The sequence below is a fragment of the Phocoena sinus genome, chromosome 7, assembly GCF_008692025.1.
Source record: "Phocoena sinus isolate mPhoSin1 chromosome 7, mPhoSin1.pri, whole genome shotgun sequence".
Lineage (NCBI taxonomy): Eukaryota > Metazoa > Chordata > Mammalia > Artiodactyla > Phocoenidae > Phocoena > Phocoena sinus.
This window is the reverse complement of record NC_045769.1, coordinates 82,694,028-82,714,016: the sequence shown is the minus strand read 5'-3', so window position 1 is coordinate 82,714,016 and position 19,989 is coordinate 82,694,028. Positions and strand designations below refer to the sequence as shown.

The 19,989-nt window shown below is 40.1% G+C and overlaps 1 protein-coding gene across 1 annotated transcript in view; it reads left to right on the top strand.

Annotated features, from left to right (window-relative positions):
• The first annotated feature begins 584 nt into the window (after positions 1-584).
• Positions 585-19,989, top strand: part of EPC2 (enhancer of polycomb homolog 2) — a 107,016-nt gene continuing 87,611 nt past the window's right edge. The window contains exon 1 of the mRNA XM_032637925.1: positions 585-1,008. Within this exon, the coding sequence (XP_032493816.1) occupies positions 856-1,008 (153 nt within the window). The 5' untranslated portion in view covers positions 585-855. The remainder of the gene's footprint in view (positions 1,009-19,989) is intronic.

The window sequence follows — 19,989 nt, the reverse complement described above, 5'->3', positions numbered from 1 at the left end:
GAGAGACCCGGCAGGTCGGCGCGCCTCGGAGTGGGCAGAAGGAATGGACCTTTCGCACCTCTCAGGGATGTGCGAATTGGAGGATGCGAATTAGCCGGTGCTCGGGGCGCCTTGGAGACAAGGTCTTTATAAGTAGAGGCTCGGTGGGGCAGTTGTGGCTCCGGTTGACATTTTCCTTTCGCGCTCACAGACTTCTGTACGCTCGCGCTGCTCAGCGCGGCTGTGTTTTGCCCGGCACCGTCCTCCGGGGCACCCAGCGAGCAGGGTGTCGGGGCCGCGGAGACAGAGGCGCACGCTCGGGGGCGCGGGTTAACTTGCGCACCTGGCACCTGCCACACGGCGAGAGCGCGGGCTGCCGAGCGGAGCGCCGCCACCGCCCCCTCACCCGGAGCGGCCCGAGGCTGAGCACGCTCCCGCGGGCCGGCCGCGCCGCGGAGAGAGTGGGTGGGCGGGCGAGGGAGGGGAAGGGAGAGGAAGGGAGAGGAAGGAGGGAGGGAGGGAGGGAGGGAGGGAGAGGGCGAAGCGCGTCCCCGCGGCGGGGGCGCGCTCTCGCGCGGGCTGCCGGGATCGCTCGCCGCCGCTGTGGTAATGTCCGCCATGTTGGCCATGGCGCAGGGAGCGGATCGGGCGGGCGAGCGGCGGATCTAGTGTGTGGAAGCGGCCGCGGGCGGCGGGGGGCTGTTTTCGGGCGGGGTGGGCGCCCATGCTGTGGCCGGGGGCAGTGAGGAGGAGGAGGAGGAGCGGGCCGGCCGCGCTGCACTGAGGAAGGAGGTGGAGGAGGCGGCGGGAGTCCTCCCCCCCTCCCCTCCCGCCCCGCCGCCGCCGCCCGGGCTGTTCCTGTAAGGCGGGGAGACAATGAGTAAACTCTCCTTCCGAGCGCGGGCGCTGGACGCCGCCAAACCGCTGCCTATCTACCGCGGCAAGGACATGCCTGATCTCAACGACTGCGTCTCCATCAACCGGGCCGTGCCCCAGATGCCCACCGGGATGGAGAAGGAGGAGGAATCGGTAGGGACTCGAGTGTTTATTACCCCCCCTTCCCTCCTGCCCCCTCCCCTTTGTCAGTCGGGCTTCGCCATTCACAGAGCGCTTTACGCTCGCTGGAGGGCGCCGCAGCCGCTCTAACGCATGGGACCCTACGCCGGCGGAGTAGCGTAAACCCTCTCGGCCGGCGCAGCGCCCGCCCGCGGCCGCCATGTTGTTGCGTCCCAGTGTTGTGATTAGCTCGCTGCGCCGCTTACGCTGCCGTAAGGGGGCCTTGCCGTAAGCGGCGGCCCGGAATGGCGCAGGGGATGTTCTGGCCGCACTTGGCGTACGGCCTCTGTTTACCTTTTTTTTTTTTCTTCCCCCGGCGCGGGATGCGAGGGATCCTTTAGCTAGGGAAGATTTCCCCCCCCACTTTTAGATTTAGTTTTGCATTGGGCTCTCTTTGAAATGACTTAACGGAAAGTAAAGCGCTTTCAAAACAAACATCATCTTCCTTCTAGCAAGGTAATCCTCGCTCCCCGGCCCGCTTGGGTGCAGCGGGATGAAGGTGGTGCAGCACTGCGGCGGGGGAGGGCGGGGGCCGCCACTACCAGCAGGATGTAGCGCTAGAAAGCCGCTGATCGGCTAGCTCCGCTCCGCGGAGCGAGTTCGTTCGGCCTGCCTAGCCGGGACGGCGCCCGCTCAGTGCGCGGCGTTAGAAAGGGACCGGGGATGTTCAGCTGCGAGCCGCCGGCGCTGCGCTGTCCTCGCGCCGCGTTCCGGAGAATTGTCATGTGCGTTGGGGGGGTGTCTTTTAGAAGTTGAGGACCTACTGCATCGAAATTGACAGCTGCATTTTTTATAACAACAGCAGTTTAGGGCAAAAATGCTTTTTCCCCCTGATGGGTTAAATTTTGGATACGGTTGAATTTCACCTGGCTTGACAATGTTTATGACTCTGGAGTGGTGTTACTTGCGTGCGAAGTTCATAGTAACTGCAACCTCAAGAATTTCTTCAATGAACCTGTGGTCCCGCCTTATTGTCAACCCCGGGTGTGCGTGGATTGGTTCTCTTGCTTCTGTGACTGTCAAAAGAAGGCCTGAGGTTTCTGTGATTGGTTTTCTCTTTTGACTATTAATATTGCAGGAAATGCTTTTATGCTTTTGATTGGCTGCTCGAGTTGTGACCTCATTATATTACCCTGTTATTACTACTTTCTGCTGTGATTGAATCACGTTTCTCGGTGTTTGTTTTTGAAAGCCTTGCACTTGCCATAGAAAAAGTATGTCCTCAATATCAGATGAACATTCAACTTTTTAAAAAGTAAGCAAGATGAAAACCCAACATTTATGCTGAAGGTTTAGAGCTAAGTCAAATGTGAAAATTCTTTCTGTTTTTAAATAAAATTTATTTCTGGCTTAGCTCAATTTTCCATGGGAAAGATAATTAAAATAAGGAATAGTATGTACAAGAATTAATTTAGTTGAGCTTTAAAAATCACAACTTGGGATTCCACAAAGTTACATTTCTATTAATGTTATTTCCCAAAAAGAAAGGTGGCTAATGAGTCTTTTTTAAAAATTATTTTATTTATTTATTTTTGGCTTATTTAATTAATTTACTTGTTGGGTCTCCGTTGCTGCACGGGGGCTTTCTCTAGTTGCCGCGAGCGGGGGCTACTCTTCGTTGCTGTGCGCGGGGTTCTCATTGCAATGGCTTCGCTTGTTGAGGAGCACGGGCTCTAGGCGCGTGGGCTTCATTAGTTTTGGCACACAAGCTCAGTAGTTGTGGCTCACGGGCTCTAGAGTGCAGGCTCAGTAGTTGTGGCGCACGGGCTTAGTTGCTCCGCGGCATGTGGGATCTTCCTGGACCAGGGATCAAACCCATGTCCCCTACGTGGGCAGGCATATTCTTATCCACTGCGCCACCAGGGAAGCTCATGAGTCTTAAAGTATCAATATTGTATGTAATTACTTGGACCCTATTATTTTGGTTTGGGAAGAACTTGAATCAAGAAACGTGTTCTAGAATGAATAGTTAGCCCCTGGAAGATATATTACTTTTTGCCAACAGTGATTAGCAATGTACTTATTTATTGCTTTAGGTCCTTGGTCACATAGGTCTTGGTATTTTATCTTAATTTAGAAGAAAACTTGCAATTTAGTTCCTGTTTTAATGATGCATTAAAAATAAATGCTTAACCCCCTTACAATTTTGTACTATAATACTAACCTTTTCAGTAAAACTTGTGATTTTCTTTTTTTTTTTTTGCGGTACGTGGGCCTCTCACTGTTGTGGCCTCTCCCTTTGCGGAGCACAGGCTCCAGATGCGCAGGCCCAGCGGCCATGGCTCATCGGCCCAGCCGCTCCGCGGCATGTGGGATCTTCCCGGACCGGGGCATGAACCTGTGTCCCCTGCATCGGCAGGCGGACCCTCAACCACTGCGCCACCAGGGAAGCCCTGTGATTTTCAATCTAGAGCATGGGTGCTAATTTTTTATTATTTTCAGTAGCCTGCTTCAACTGCCCAATTTTAGGTAAGAAGAAATCCAGATTCTGATAGAACTAGAGTTGAAACTCAGGACTTCTGACTCTTTGTCCTGTCTTTTCTGCCTCTTCAATGTTACAAGTGAAGGTTCTTAAAATCAAAACTAAACAAACTCTGGCAGTTAAGATTTATAGTCTAGAGTCTTTTGCTTTCCATAATGTCCAGTTGGGGTGGGTTTTTTTTTTTCTTTTTTAGTAGTGCATTGCCTTAACCATTCGGCCACCTCGTCCCATTCGTTTTCTTTTTTAAAGTAATATATAGGTCAGAGGACTTGTGCTTCAATGAGTAACAGCCAATTCAGTTGTTCTGGTTGTATTTATAGGACCTATTAAACATAATTATTTGTTCTCTATATATTCTGCCTTGATAAACAGTTATAAGAAGCAGTAAAATATAAATTTCATGAATGTGACACTTGAGTTGTGTTTCAATTTAACTTCCATTATCAAAATATTCTAATTAGTTCCCTTTATAAGTATATTCTTTTTAATCACATAACTTGTTAAAAAACAACAACAAAAACCTTGGTTTATGGGTTTATAGTTGTTGCTTGGCATTTCTAAATCATCCACAGTATGTCCTCTTCCTGCTTGGTTGGCAGAATAATTTGACTTCACTTTATGGGCTTCATGGATCCACTGCCCCCATCTCCCTATCCCCACACCCCTGCCATAAGATGAAGGACTGTCTCCGTGTAGCTATTGGACTATTATTAGACTTTGTTTATGTAGTCATAAACTCAGTTTTGAGTTACATTTTGATAATACCTAGGTGAGGTGGTCTCGGTGTCCTTTGGCACTGGAGCACTCTGTCATTGCTGGCCATATCATTCTCTTAGTTCTTCTCTTTTGGACACAAGAGCATACTTCTTTCCTTTCCTCTCCTGTGTTCATTGTATTTGCCTAAGGTCTGCCAGTTGGCATCCTCTTATAACTCAGTGTCTCTGGTGCTCCTCATGGCACTTGGTCTAGGTCAGATACTTTAGAGTTACCTAGAATCTAAACAACCAGAAAGATCAGGTAATTGGTATTCTGCTACCTCCCCAGGAGTGTTGTATAATGATAGCTGATGATTTTAATAATATCTACCATTTTTTGAACACTTGTTGAGCTGCAGGTACTGTGCTAAGAACTTTACATATATTATTCCATTTAATCCTCTTTCAGATCAACTTTTTGAGGTATAATCTGTATAAAATAAAACAGACCCATTTAAAGCATAGGGTTTAAAGAGTTCTGACAAATGTGTACACCCATGGAAATATCATCACAATCAAGATATAGGAACATATCAAATACCCTAAAAGTTCCCTTTTGCTTCTTTGCAAGTCTGTCCCTCCAGTAGTTCTAAGCCTTCTTTCACTACAGATTAGTTTTGTCTTTTTTAGAATTTCATATAAATGGAATCATACATACTTTTTTATGTCTGGCTTCTTTTGCTTAGTGTGATGCATTAAAGATTCATTTCTGTTGGGTATATTAGTCTATATACTGCATGCTGAATAACGTTTCAGTGAATTGATATACTATAATATATTCATCCATCCGTCTGTTGTTGGATATTTGAGTTATTTCTAGTTTTTGGTTTTCATTTAATCTTTGTAACAGCCCTAAAGTTCTCCCTGCTGGTAACTGACAGGGCTAGAATTGAAACTCTTGTTCTCTAGTGTAACAAAAACCCATTCTCATAACCGCGGTGCTCCGTATTGACTTCTTACAGAACCCCGAATTATCTTCTGAACTGTTATTAAGTTCATTATAGTTTCTGTGAGTAATTTTTACCTTTTATAATTATGGGAACTTTAAAAAGTGATATTGATTTTATTGGAATATTAAATTATTAAGAAGTATAGTTTTTATCACTTAACTGTCTGACTTTTGCTCTAGGCCTTTCAGATTTTTTTGGTCTTTTTTTTTTTTTCTTAGAAGTCTATCAACTTTGCTTCTCCGTATATTGGCATCATTATGTTTGAGTGTTTATGGTATCTTAAGTATGTGAGAAATTTGTGGTAAACTATCCTATTTTATTTTTTAGATTTTCTCCTAATAGAATATAATCTCTGTAAGGGCAAGGATCTTTGCATGTTTTGTTCATTAATATACTCCAGTTGCCCAGAACTGTGCCTTAACACGTAACATATGCTTGATAAATGTTTGTTCAGTGTTGGATGAGCTTCTACTTCTATACCAAGAGCTATGTTTTTGTGAAACTCTAGCTCTGTGTGTGTGTGTATGTGTATAATTCATTAGCAGAATTTGGTAAATTATTCTTCCAGATGCTCTTTTTGGTTTCTTACTTTGGAACTATGTATACTTAAATACTAAATCTTTTTATTTCCTCTTGAGTCAGAGGCCTCTTTAAATGCAGAATTTCTTACACAGAGTGTGGCGTCAGTATTGGTCTTTATCTTGCGTTAATTATTCCTCTCATAGGTGTATGTAGCTTTGCGTAAAATACCTCCTCACATTAGAGTGAGCCAAAATCTACATGAAGTATGTGATTCCGCTTGTTTTTAAAGTAAAAGACCATGATTGATTTAGATTGCCATTTCTCTGCTCATGTTAGTTGCCTGATTTTTGTCATTATCTTAATATTTTAAGTGATATTTTGAATGATAGGGTCAGAATATATTCAGTCTTTCTACCATTTCAGTGTTATCTTTGGTACTAATATATTTCATGTTTCATAATAGAAGGGTTCTAGGATATAAAATACAATTTTGTAGATTGATATTGTAAAAACATTACACATTTATTATTTCATCAAAAGCAAATATTGGCCAGGTATCATGTAAGTGCCAGGCTTTATCTAAATAAGATATTGGAAAATAAGATATTGGAAATAAGATATTGGGTTTGAATATCTAAAGTATTGTAAAGCTGTGTGTTGAAGTGTTGTTAGGATTAAAAGAAGCATACGATACAGATCTTGACTTCAGGGAATTTAAATGAGTCATTGGGGACTTAAATGAGTCATTGGGGTCAAAAACATATCTTGAAAGTTAGCAAAAAACTACCAGGTTAAGTCAACCTGACAGACATTTAAAAGAGCATTAGAAAAAGTTAGATGTCAATATAGTTGATAGGAATAAGAGTAAACTGTTGCTGGAATGTATAGAGCAGTCTTCTTGGAAAGAAATTTAGTAATTTGGGCTTTAAGGTTTGATTTTATAGTGTATGTTGAAGCAAATACTTGAGTACAGGAATATTTAAAGCAAGTTCTATGGATGTTAAGTAGACTAAAGGAAGGTTCTTCCGTGTTATATTTTTAATCTATCCTTGTTTATTCTTTTTCCCCTGCTGATAGAAACTTCGGGACGGTAACACTGTTATTTCTGAGCACATTATTCTCTTAGCTCTTTCTCCTTTATTTGGACATGCAGATGGCTTTCACTTCTTTTCTTCCCCTTCCTTTGTTCCCTGCTATATCTTCAGCACTAGAAACTGTTTAGAACATAGACAGCACTATGTAAATATTTGGTGAATGAATGAATAAAAGTTGGGATGGAGATTAGATTTTTGAAAGAGGAGAATTATACCAGATTTTAGATAGTTTTAAATGTTAGGTCCAGGAGTTTGTAGGAAGGTGTAGAACAAAGTATTGAGGTGTAAGTATGAAGTCTGTTTCTAGTTTTGGTTCTGTCCTTAAGTGGCCATATGATCTGGGAAAGTTTGCCTACCGTCTCTGAGCCTCACGTCGATCATCACTACCATCACAGCTACCATTTATTGAGTGTATGTTAGTGAGTGTGTTGAGCATGTGCCAGGTACTTTATTAAACTCAGTAGGTGATTTAGAGCTCATTATAATGGTAGGATGTGTAGATGCTACTATCTCTTTTCCAGAAGAAACAACTTGCCCAAGGTCACCCCTACCTATACCAGAACATGGGAGAGCTAGTATTTTAACTCATGCCCTGTGGGTGATTGATTCCAGTGCTCTCATCTTCACCATTGCTTCATCTGTAAAATGAGTGGGTTGAGAACTAGATGATATCTAAAGATCATTACATCTCTTCTGTCCAATCATTTATTTGCCCATGGGCACGGAGGAGTCATTTTGTCTCAGGGAATGATGTTATGAAAGAAACTTTGTGGAGAATGCCTTTTGAAAACATGTTCCTTTTTTAAAAAATATAAAGGAATGGTTTATCTGTGGTCTTAAGTTTAGATTTCTTATGCATCAGTTCTTTAAAAATGAGGCCTAGGGCTTCCTTCCCTGGTGGCGCAGTGGTTGAGAATCTGCCTGCCAATGCAGGGGACACGGGTTCGAGCCCTGATCTGGGAGGATCCCACATGCCGCGGAGCAACTGGGCCTGTGAGCCACAATTACTGAGCCTGCGCGTCTGGAGCCTGTGCTCTGCAACAAGAGAGGCCCGCGCACCGCGATGAAGAGTGGCCCCCGCTTGCCACAACTAGAGAAAGCCCTTGCACAGAAACGAAGACCCAGCACAGCCATAAGTAAATAAATAAAAATTTAAAACTCTTAAAAAAAAAAAATGAGGCCTAAAGATATTTGACATGTGGGACCATTAGGTTGGTTTCAAGTAACAGAAACCAAATTTGATTTCTTTAAGGTTCCTGGGGGTTGTCTCACAGGCACCAAGGAAGGGTTGAACAGTCAAGGCTTGGCTAGACAGGAACCAGGGCAGCTGTGGGCCCTTCAGCAGCAACTGACATTAATATCACTCAATTCTAGTAATTCTCGACTTTTGAGAAGTAGTATAGGGTAGTGGTTAAGTGCATGTATTCTGGAGCCAGACTCTATGGGTTTGAGTCCTCGGGCGGATTAATTTAATCTGTAAACTTTCATGGGGATTGTTGGGAAGATGAATTGTAGTGTGCTTGGAATAGTTTGTGACATGCAGCAAGCATTCAATAAATATTAGCTATTATCATCACTGTTGTATTTCTTTTAGCTTCAAACTCCAGATTCCTTGCATAGCTCTAATCCAGAGGGCAGACTTTGGGGGAAATACCAAGAAGTAAGGGATGGAGACAGTGATCAGTTCTTTGATGATGCATTCTGAAGATGGGCGTTAGGATAATCTCCTAAATCTCTGTCTGTTGAGATGTGATTATCTTATATCAGAGTTTTTAACAAGTATCAAGATCAATGTCAGACACTTCTGAAGGCAAGAATTTTATAAAGTTACACTAAGGAATCTATTGAAATAATGCCCAGTTCATCTGTCAGAAGATGACTTTCATGTGGTTGAATGTTGTGTTTAACCACATTGTATTAAAGTTTCACACTATATCATGCAAAACAAACAAACCAACAAAGAAACAAAAACAAAGCCCTCCAGATTCCTGAGATAGAGGACATTATTGATTTAGCTTGTATCAGGTATCTATCTACTTCTAAGTCAAGGAACAGGGGAAGTTTGTATACAAGTGCTGTTAAGGGCTACCTTCCTGAGAATGGGGCTTAGCTAGGGAGCTGCCCTGAGAGACCTACTACTGGTGGATATATAACATCATTATTAGAAGTTACGAAGTTAGATTGGTTTAATCCGTGGTTTGACCCAAGGTGAATGTGTATACTTAGTTGTGTTTTTGCAAACCTCAAATTTGTAAGGTGTTCTAAGGAGATTAGAATATTTTGTATTATGGGGTTTTTTTTGTTTTTTTTTTGCGGTACGTGGGCCTCTCACTGTTGTGGCCTCTCCCATCGCGGAGCACAGGCTCCGGACGTGCAGGCCCAGCGGCCATGGCTCATGGGCCCAGCTGCTCCGCGGCATGTGAGATCCTCCCAGACCGGGGGCACAAATCTGCGTCCCCTGCATCGGCAGGCGGACCCTCAACCACTGTGCCACCAGGGAAGCCCCTGTATTATGTTTTTTAATGAAACTTGAATTAAGGACTGTAGAAGAAGTCTCCAAAATCCTTTTAAAGAAAGCAAATGTTCCACACTTACTAATATTCAGAGCAGTAAGGGATGAAATTTTCTGTGACTTCAAATAAATTATTTAACCTTCCTGGCCCTTAGTTTCCTCATTTGTGAAATAGAATTGGACTGAGAATTGGACTGAATGATCTTTAAAGTACCTTTGGCTCTAAAAATTACTTGCTTCTTTGAATTCACATGTCTACTTACTGGGCATATTGTACAGAATGTAAATCAGATGAGAAGAACTAATAAATGAGAGACTGGATATTAGGAAGATATTAATAGGTAAAATTTAACTCTTTAACACTATTGGAATGCTGTCTATTTGGTTTAGAGTTATTTTTTTATGAGGATCAGTTACATTTATCCACTATCTTGTACTGTTTTTTCCTAGAGATCAAGAGAGCAATCCACTCTGTGTTTTGGGTATGATCAGTTCCCTTGCTTTCATGAAATTTTCACCATCTTTACTACTATTACTGATTGCTATAAATGTTTTGAATTTTGGTATACTTATAGCTCATAACATGAGTTTATTTTAATTTTCTAATATCTCATGTTTTTCACTTGAGGGGTGTGTGTGTATGGGTACGGTTATAGCATGACAGACTAAGTACATGTGAGAGAATAGACATTTATTTTCTCACGTAGACCAGATGCCTTAAGGATGCTTTCATGTCTTTGTTTTATTCAGCACAGGCTGGATACCTACCCAGGCACTTATGTGATAGAAAGTTTGTAATACAGACATTGACCATGATCCTGGCACTGGGATTGAATTTGATTGTATTACTAAATATACAGCTGGACATCTTATTTCATTTTAAGTAGAGGTGAAGTAGAGAAACAGTAATGGAAGCATAGGGGACAGCATGAGGAGGAAAGGATGATAGGTAGGAGTAAGCCATGAAGCAGACCCATGTAGATAGCAGAAGGTCCATTATAATTATTTGATTTTTATCTTAAAACTGATTTTTTGCCTTGTCTACACTTAAATGGAGCAGAACTTCAGATTTGCCTACTTCATTATGCATTACTGTTCTTTGTGGGATTAATACTGGAGGAAGAGGGCAGTCACTTCCAGATTCTCCCTACCACCATTTCCTTATATCTGCTTTTAGGTTTCTTTTTTCTCATCAGCTAGTTTTACTTGCAGAGGAATGCAGAGTGGAAGAGTCTGCCTGTCTGTTAGCTCTCTAACTCACATCCGTATCTTTGCTTTTCGCTTTCTTACCTCCTTTTTTGTCGTTGTTGGCAGAAGAGCGTGAGATTGTTGGCTGGGGAGTTGACAAGCAGCCCTAAATTGTACAGCTAATTTGATGAAGTTGTTGGAACTTTGAAATTGTGATGTAGGTTTCAATTTTGGCTTCTATCACTTTCCCTCTGGGCAAGATACATTATCTCTTTAAGTCACATTTCTTCATATGTTTAATGAGAAGTATCTCAAAAGGTAATTTTAAAGATTAACTTTTTTGTAAAGACTTAAGTCAGTGCCTTATACAGATGACTGCTATTTTTTTAATTATTAAAGACGATTTTCAGTTATACAGGATAATAAATGTGAAGGAATATAGAAGAGTAAAATATACAGAGTATCTTCATACATTACTCTGTGGTGTGGTTTCATGTTTTTTCTCCTGCCAGTTAAATATATTTTTACAGCTTTCAAACATTAGCAAATCAGTATGTATATTTTGCTCCTTCCATCTTTGTTTCCTGGCAGAGCAGTTAACAATCAAATTGATTAAAAAAATGAAAGTCTTTAAAAATTAGCAGCCAAGAAGACTAAATCTTCAGCTAATTCTCAGAGTAATAATTGAATCCTGAATAATTGCTAGTTAAATATTGTATTTGTTTTTAGAAGTTACTATTTTTTTTAGACAGATTAGTCATGGAGGAAACTCATGGAGATTTTAGTGATGAAAATCTGTTCAGTGGGAGGTGTACACTAGAGAATGAATGATGAGAGATATTCTAATATACCAATGAGCCCTGGGATGAACACCTAAGTTTGGGAACTAGCAGGCTACTGAAGAGAGTAATCTTGCCATTTGTTTGATCCTTGAGATGTTTCTAAACTGGGACATTTTTGACATTCAGTTCGTAGCTGGTTGAATGGACTGTCACAGGCATACCAGGATGTTTGTTACATCAGTCTTCTGCCCACTAATTCCTGGTAGCATTCCAATTGGAATAACCTCCAAATGTTCCCTCCCTCAAGTTTTCCCAATGTGGACTATTGCAGTTGATTTGAGAACCATTATCTAAGCCTTCTTAAATTTTTTTTGTGACTTGGACTCCTTTGGCAGTCTGTTGAAACTCCTCAGAATGATGTTTTAAATGCATAAAATCAACTAAACTAGTTATGTTGAAATAAGTTATCAAAGTATTAAGACAACTTTTAATTTACGTGCTTTATTAGCACATTAATAATAGGATCTAGAGTTGGATCTGATTATCTTTTCGAAGTAATGGTAAGTATAAATATTTTGACAAGTGCAACCACTGTAACATGACAATGAAAAGGTTTGTGATTTCTGTTGCATTGCTAGGTCACAAGTATTGCTAATACTACTGTGGTCTGTTGCCTATGTTAATAATTGAAGGAAATGGTAAATTTGTTAGAAGTTAGTGAAATTAGAGAAATGATTATTTTCTCACCCAAGTTCATGGGCCCCTCAATGCTTTCTGTGAATGTTTTGGGGAATATGACCTGAGGTTCAGAACCCCTCAAGAGTTTCTGTCGCCTAAATGGCAGTTCTATCTCTGTGTCATCCTTGTCCCCAAAATATAGTCAGGCTACGGATTTTATCCCCATCATTATAAAGGAGATGCTACTATAAACAGAACTCTTTTTTCATGTTTAAGACATTTTCTAGCTTTTTAAAATTAAAAAGTAATAGGCCCACATGATTTAAAGATAAAAACCTTATAGCAGAAACTAACATACATAAAAAGTAAGTGTCCTTCCCTACGTCCCCAGACACTCTACAGAGGCAGCTATTGGTAGCATTATGTGCATGTGCGTGCGTTAGAAAATTTCTAAACAAATGCTTTTTACTTGGTAAAGTGGACACATTTTTCTCTTGTTGTATTCATTTTATAAGTGAGTAATATGTGACCTTAGAGTTAATTCTTTAATCTAGAGTCATAAAGTCAGGTAATTTTGATTTTAAATTTCTTCTCTTTAAAATCTCTCAGGAATTGAGAATTCACATATTGTAGTTTTCTGTTGGATTGTTTGGAGTTTGGTTATCAAACCTTAACTTGTTATTCCCATGTGGGAATTTGGTTGTTAGTACGCATTGCATTGTACATAGTAAGGCTTTTATTTATTTTCCTATATATAAAGTATGTTAAAGTCAGATTAACTATTGATTAAGTAACTTGTCAGTGTGTGTTTTCTCTAACAATTATTTACAGTTTTGAATAGCATCCTAGGTCAGAAGAGCAACAATAGGATACCCTTTTGAAGAAAGCTGTCTTATTTCAGGTATCACTTTGGTAAGGTGGATCTTTCGTACAGATTGCACCCTGTCAGACTTTCACTGTAGTCGTCTGTGATGTTTATTCATTTAGTAAATAGCTCCATGAACACAGGAACTGTGTGTGTGTTACCTTTGTGTCGATCATCCAATACAGTAAATGACATATGGCAGTTACTAAATATTTGCCGACAGAATGAACAACGTCTGCTTTGTACTTGAGATACAGAAAGGGATAAGATGTGCTACCTGTCTTCAGCTTGTAGTTCCCCCGAAAAGAGCACAGATAACTCCATGTGAGGTTTAGTGTGTTATGTGGAAGATAAAAATGATATTGTGGAAATTTGTGTCACAAGGGACATTTGAATTGGAGTAGTATATATGAATTTAAGTAATAGCTAATTGAGTATAATACATTATTTAAGTAATTTTTACAAATTAGTTTTGAAATTATTTCCATATGCCAGAATGCCATGAGTTTTTAAAGATTCATGTCATTACTTTTCGTATTGAGAAGTGTGTGACGCCCAGGAGAGTTGTTAGAGGGTTGAAAGAATTTTTGTGGTCTCATGTAAGTTCACCTCTTAGGACAGGCAAACTCGTGTTAAGAATAGTGCCTGTTTAAAGAGTTCTGGGGAAAAGGAAACTGTGTTATGGAGAATGGCCTAAAGAAACAGTGCTGCTTGATTATTACACAGACAGTGTACAGATTTACTTCCTTTTGTTTAAAGCACAGGGGCCACTTTCCATAAAGAAAGTACTATACTAGGAAGAAGATTGTCTATACATTATAGGTGCTTTGATAAGTAGTAGTTACCCTTCAGCCTTATTTGAAATAGCTCAACCATCTTAGCAGAATTCATCAGGGCTCTCAAAATACCTCAAGAAAAAAAAATTACAAAAGGTTTAGGTCAGTGATTTTCAAATTTCAGCATGCCTCAGAATCACCTGGGACACTGATCAACTGGGCTACATTCCCAGAGTGTAGGGTTCAGTAGGTGCAGAATGGGGCCCACGGAATTTGCATTATTAACAATTCCCAGGTGATCCTAATGCTGCTTGTCCAGTGACCCCACTTTGAGAACCACCAATTTAAGAGGGAGACTAGTTGTTCTCATCTTGGCCACACATCACATTATCTGGGATGCTTTTGTAAAGTACAGGTGTAGGCTTTCCCCTAGGTTTACCAATCAAATCACAATTTATGGGTGATTCTGATTCTAGATAGGAAAAAAGGATTAGTATCTGTGCCTATGATCCCTGCCTTTCTGCCTTGCCATTTTACCACTCCTTTCAGGGTTTCTTCTCTTGTGCTCTCATTCATTGGCTTTCAGACTTTTTTGACTGTAACTGTGTGTGTGTGTGTGTGTCTCTGTGTGTGTGTGTGTACCCCAAATAAAGTACAGCTTGACACACACATACTAATATACAGTCAGTTTTTATTTTTTGTAGTAGTTATGTTCTATAAAGTTGCCATGTACAATGAAGTAGCGAATATTGAACCATTGCTCCTGGACTCCTTTTAGCCTCTGGTCACAGTATTTCATCAAGCAATCAGTGCATAACCTTGCATTATATATGTTTCTGTTAAAGATACTTTTATGTGTTGTTGATTTATTGACATTGAACTCAGAGCCAACAGCACTATAGCTCATGCCTGAATGAAGCTTGTCTAACACATTTTCTCTGTAAGGCACATTACAGCCTTCTCCTGCTTAGAAACATTAGCACCTCACTGTATTTGGGGGAGAGGCGCATAAACAATGATATCTTCAAAAAACCCCACAAAAATGTGAAAAGCATGGCACTAAATAGAATGTTAAAAGGACACGTGTTTATAGTATGAGAGCTGAAGCAGGAAGTCAGAGCATTGCCTTGTTTGACCTCAGCTGGGAGCCTGTGGACCAGTGGGGCGACTCAAATTCTTTGCCACTCTGCACATTCTGTGAATGACTGTGAAATCAAAGTATTGATTTGGGGGTCACAGATAAACTTTAACTAGTAGATGAATTTGCAAGAATGGAATTTGTGAGCCAGTGAGGATTGGCTGTACATATTTTTTCCCTTTTCATTTCTGTTTTGTTAAATGAGCTACTCTGTTGATTTCATTTCATGATTCACTAGTGGTTCAACCCACAGTTTGAAAAACACTGCTCTAACTCAGCAACAGAGATTATGTATTATTTACTCCTTATGTAATGATAAAATAGTAAGTGATATTAAACTCTCTCTCCATGTGTACACACACACTCTCTTCTTTCATTTAGAGACCATAGGGTTTAATCTTGATAATAGGGAGCTAGGCTTTTGGAGGTACATCATTAGGTTTGTCTTTGTAAAAGGTCAGTATTCTCAGATGGATCGTGGAGGGCAGCACATGGGTGGTAGCAGCAGTGGGGGCGGCGGCGGCGGCGGCGGCGGCGGCAGTGGCAGAAGACTAGAGACAAAGCTAGCTATGAGGCCAGTGCACTGGAAATCGGATTTCTAGCTCTGTGTTTTCAGCAGATTTGTGATAGAGTAAAAACAATTTTGATGCTTCGTGAATTAAGAGATTTCAGTTGTCTTAATTTTATATCAGGGTTTCTTAACTAATGTCTCTGGTACCTAGATAGACTTAATGGGGTCTGAGAACTTACTGAATTTTTTTTTTTAACCACAGTTTTATATGTATGTCTTCTCCTTCTCTCCAATCACCAGTTATAATGGACTAAATGACTCACAGGAAGTTAAGAATCTCTTTTTAGTAGATAATACAGATTTTTTTCATTGTTAAGCCTCATTTTATATGAATCACAAAGTTCTAAATATTCTGAGATGTCTAAGGAGGTATTTAAAAAGCCCTATATTGAGTTTATACTGTTGTGAAATGCAGAATTTTATTCACGGATTCTTGGAGTTTTTACATGGAAACCCGTCACCGAAGAATATAAATGTATTGATTATAAAGGAAGAATCTTTGTTTTAAGCACTAAAGTAAAATGTATTGTTTGCCTGTATTGCAGTGGAATTGTGTTTAGAAACAATGACATAATTAAGAGTTGCCTAACTTGTTCACTTTCTACTGTTAGGACATTAATACAGCACAGTAAGGTACTCATTCTGTAGATCCAATTTTTTCATCCAATTGGATATCTAATTGTCCAAACACCATTTTTTAAGAAATTATTTCTCTCTGGTTTGATATGCGACGTTCCTCATATTTGAATTTTCTTAGGCATTTGGGTTTATTTCTTAACTTTCTGTTTTGTTTCATTGTGCACAAAGTTTATTTTCTTTATCGTTAATCATTTCATTATCTTTATATTTTTATCATTTAAAAAATAATCTGATAGGGCTAGTCACTTCTCCCATTTTTTTTTTTTTTGCGGTACGCGGGCCTCTCACTGTTGTGGCCTCTCCTGTTGCGGAGCACAGGTTCGGGACGCGCAGGCTCAGCGGCCGTGGCTCACGGGCCCAGCCGCTCCGCGGCATGTGGGATCTTCCCGGACCGGGGCATGAACCCGTGTCCCCTGCATCAGCAGGCGGACTCTCAACCACTGTGCCACCAGGGAAGCCCACTTCTGCCATTCTTATTACTCTCCTTTTGCAGAGTGTTTCTTATCGTTGTTGCTTATTTTTCCATATGAATTTATAATTATTTTGTCTAACTCCAGAAAAAAAATGTTGGTGTTTTTATTGGAATTCGCTATACATTTATAAATTCGCTTGTAGGGAACTGACATCTTTGTGATGTTGACTTCCTATCCAGGAACATGGTTTGTCGCTTCATTTTTTGAAGTCTACTTGATTATCATTCAGGAGCATTTTTCTTATATTGGTTTTGTGTGTTTTTGGTTAAGCTTATTCCTAGGAATTTTATCTCTTTGGTTGCTGTTGTAAATCTAATCTCCTTTTCCATTATACCTTATAACTTGTTATTGCTTGTGTTTTAAAAAGCTGTTGACTTCTATATGTTAATTTTATATCCTGTGACTTTATTATTTAATTGTTGGTACTTGTTTTTGAATTGCTTCTCTTGGGTTATTGAAATATAGATATCATATCACTTGCTAATAGAGGTAGTTTACCTCCGCTTTTCCAAATAGTATACCTCTAATTGCCAGATAGAAGGAGATGCATAGGGCAAGGTGTGGGGAGAGGGACAGGGAGTGTCCATGTCTTCGCTGAGAGTGCCATTCTCCCAGCACCTCCATGTGTTCACCAACCTGGAAGATCTCTGAACCCAGTCCTTTTGGGTTTTTTTTATGGAGGCTTCATTACATAGACACGATTGATTAAATCATTGGCCATTGGTAATTGATCTGCATTCTGCCGCTCCTCTCCCTTGCCCAGAGGTCAGGGGAGTGGGTCTGAAAGTTCCAACCCTCTAATGATGTGATTGGTCCTCCTGGCAACCAGCTCCCATTCTTAGGTGCTTTCCAAATGTCACTTCATTAATATAAACTCAGTGGTGTTTAAAAGGGATTTGCTAGGAATATCAAGACACTTTTATTAGTCTTATCACTAAGGAAATTCCAAGGGCTCTAGGAGCTCTGTGCCACAAATGGGACAAAGACCAGATATATATTTCTTGTTTTAAATCTCAATATTACAGTATTACGTGTAATTTTCAAAGAATTAGAATTTTGTTACATATAGTGACATCATTTTAGCCAGAATTTTGTATTTGGCAGATATTTTTGTAAAATAGATTTATTGAGGTATGATTGACACATAAACTGCACATACTTAACATGTACAGTTTGGAAAGTGTTTACATCTGTATACACCTGTGAAGCTATTACTACTGTCAAGATAATAAACATATTCATCACCTCCAATAGTTGTTTCCTCATGTCCCTTTATAAGCTCCCTCCCACTTCAGGCAAACACTGATCTGATTTCTATCACTGTAGATTAGTGGTTGCGTTTTCTAGACTTTTATGTGAATGAGATCATACAGTGTGTTTTCTTTTTTGGTCTGACCTCTTTTACTCAGCATAGTTGTTTTGAGATCCATACATATTTTAGCATGTATCAATATTCATTCCTTTTTATTGCTGAATAGTGTTCCAGTTTATGGACATACCACAGTTTATCCATCCACCTGTTCATTGAATTTTGGCTATGACGGATAAGGCTGCTGTGAACATTTATATGTACATCTGCTTTCATTTGTTTTGGGTAAATAATACCTGGTGGGTGAAATGGCTTGAATGTACGGTAAATTTAAAACGTTTCATTAAAAAAAAAAAAAGAGCTGTCCAACTGTTTTCCAGAGTGGTTAATACCATAGCCGTACCTTCTGGGAGCTGTTTACATAGTTTAGGACCTTGCTACTCAAAGTTTGGTCTGTGGATTTGTTACCTGGGAGCTCCTTAAAATTGCAGAATTTCATACTCCATCCTACAGCCTGTTGAATCAGAATGTGCATTTTAAGTAGATCCTTAGGTGGTTCAGAAGCACATTAGAATTTGAGAGCTCTGGTTTAGAGCTGTAGTTCTCAACCTGCTCCACTCTCCCCCCACGCCCCCCCCCTTTTTTTTTTTTTTTTGCTATAACCGCTTCAGGGCTTTGACACTTCTGTGAAATTCTCAAATGTGGCTGGGAGAAGGATTTTAAAAATCTTGACAGATAATATTGATAAATTTGAAAGTTCTGTTCTTCTCAGATGATTGCTTTCTGGTGATTTGCTTATGGCAATAAAGTGTTTTTGCCTGTTGCCCATTTCAGATTTGGTCGTTTCAGGAGGAATTGCTTCCCAGGCATTTTTCTAGTGTAGAGCTCTCTAGTTTGGCACAATTTCTTGTGGGTAAGAGATACTCATTTTCTTTCTGTGTAATTTATCTGGTGAATGGGTCCATTTGCAAGCATTTTTCCCCCCTAATGTTCTTACTTTTGTTTTTCATAACCAGTGGTCTAATTTTTGGTTATTTTCATATATAGGTATCTTGAAATTTTCAGTATGGGTTATCTATCTACTCTTAGTATTCAAGGGATGCAAAATAATATCAGAAGTTGACTGTTAATCAATAGATAAATTAACTGAATATCAAATAATGCCTTTTAAAGCCAAATCTCCATCATTTATTTTGCCTGCTGTTTCGAATTTTTTTCTACTACTACTCATCCTCATTTATTGTGTGAATATTTAAGACCAAGCCACATTGATGTTAGTGTCACCTTCCTAAATTAGTGTTGATGTTGAAGGTCATGGTCTTAATGAGCATTAGAAAATTCTCAATTTAAAACAAGGTTTCCAGACTTCCCTGGTGGTCCAGTGGTAAGACTCCACGCTTCCATTGCAGGGGGCATGGGTTTGATCCCTGGTCGGGGAACTAAGATCCCACATGCTGCACCACAGGGCCAAAAAATAAAAATTCTAAAAATAAATACATAAAATGAGGTTTCAAAACCCACAATTAGATAACAAGAGAGTAAACATTTACTTTATCAAGTGGAACAAGTTAGTGATGTATAACTTTAAATTGTTTTCCAAAAGTTGATTTGTTAGACATTCTAGAATTATAATGCTTGTGATAAAATATTTCTACACAATAAGATTGCTTTCACTTTTTCACTTCTGTTTAAGATATAAGTTACTCAGGCCAGTAAAGTCCCTTACCCCCATTTCTTCTTTACATCCCCACAAGCAGTTAAGGGAGAAAGAGAAGCAATGAGTGATTCAGTTCTTAATCATTTAAAATTTAACACAGCTGTTTTTCAGAAGAGAAAAATCTTTACCCTGTTATTAAATTCTAAAAGGAATTTATTGCAAATGGGCACTTATCTGTTCAGTTGATAAATACCTTTATTTTTTTATAAATTTACTTTACTTTTGGCTGCGGGGCGGGGGTGGGGGTCTTCCTTGCTGCGCGCGGGCTTTCTCCAGTTGCAGCGAGTGGGTGCTACTCTTCATTGCGGTGGCTTCTCTTGTAGAGCACAGGCTCTAGGCACACGGGCTTCAGTAGTTGCAGCACGCGGGCTTCAGTAGTTGCGGCACGCGGGCTTCAGTAGTTGCAGCACGCAGGCTCAGTAGTTGTGGCTCACGGGCTTAGTTGCTCCGCGTCATGTGGGATCTTACCGGACCAGGGGTCGGACCCATGCCCCCTGCATTGG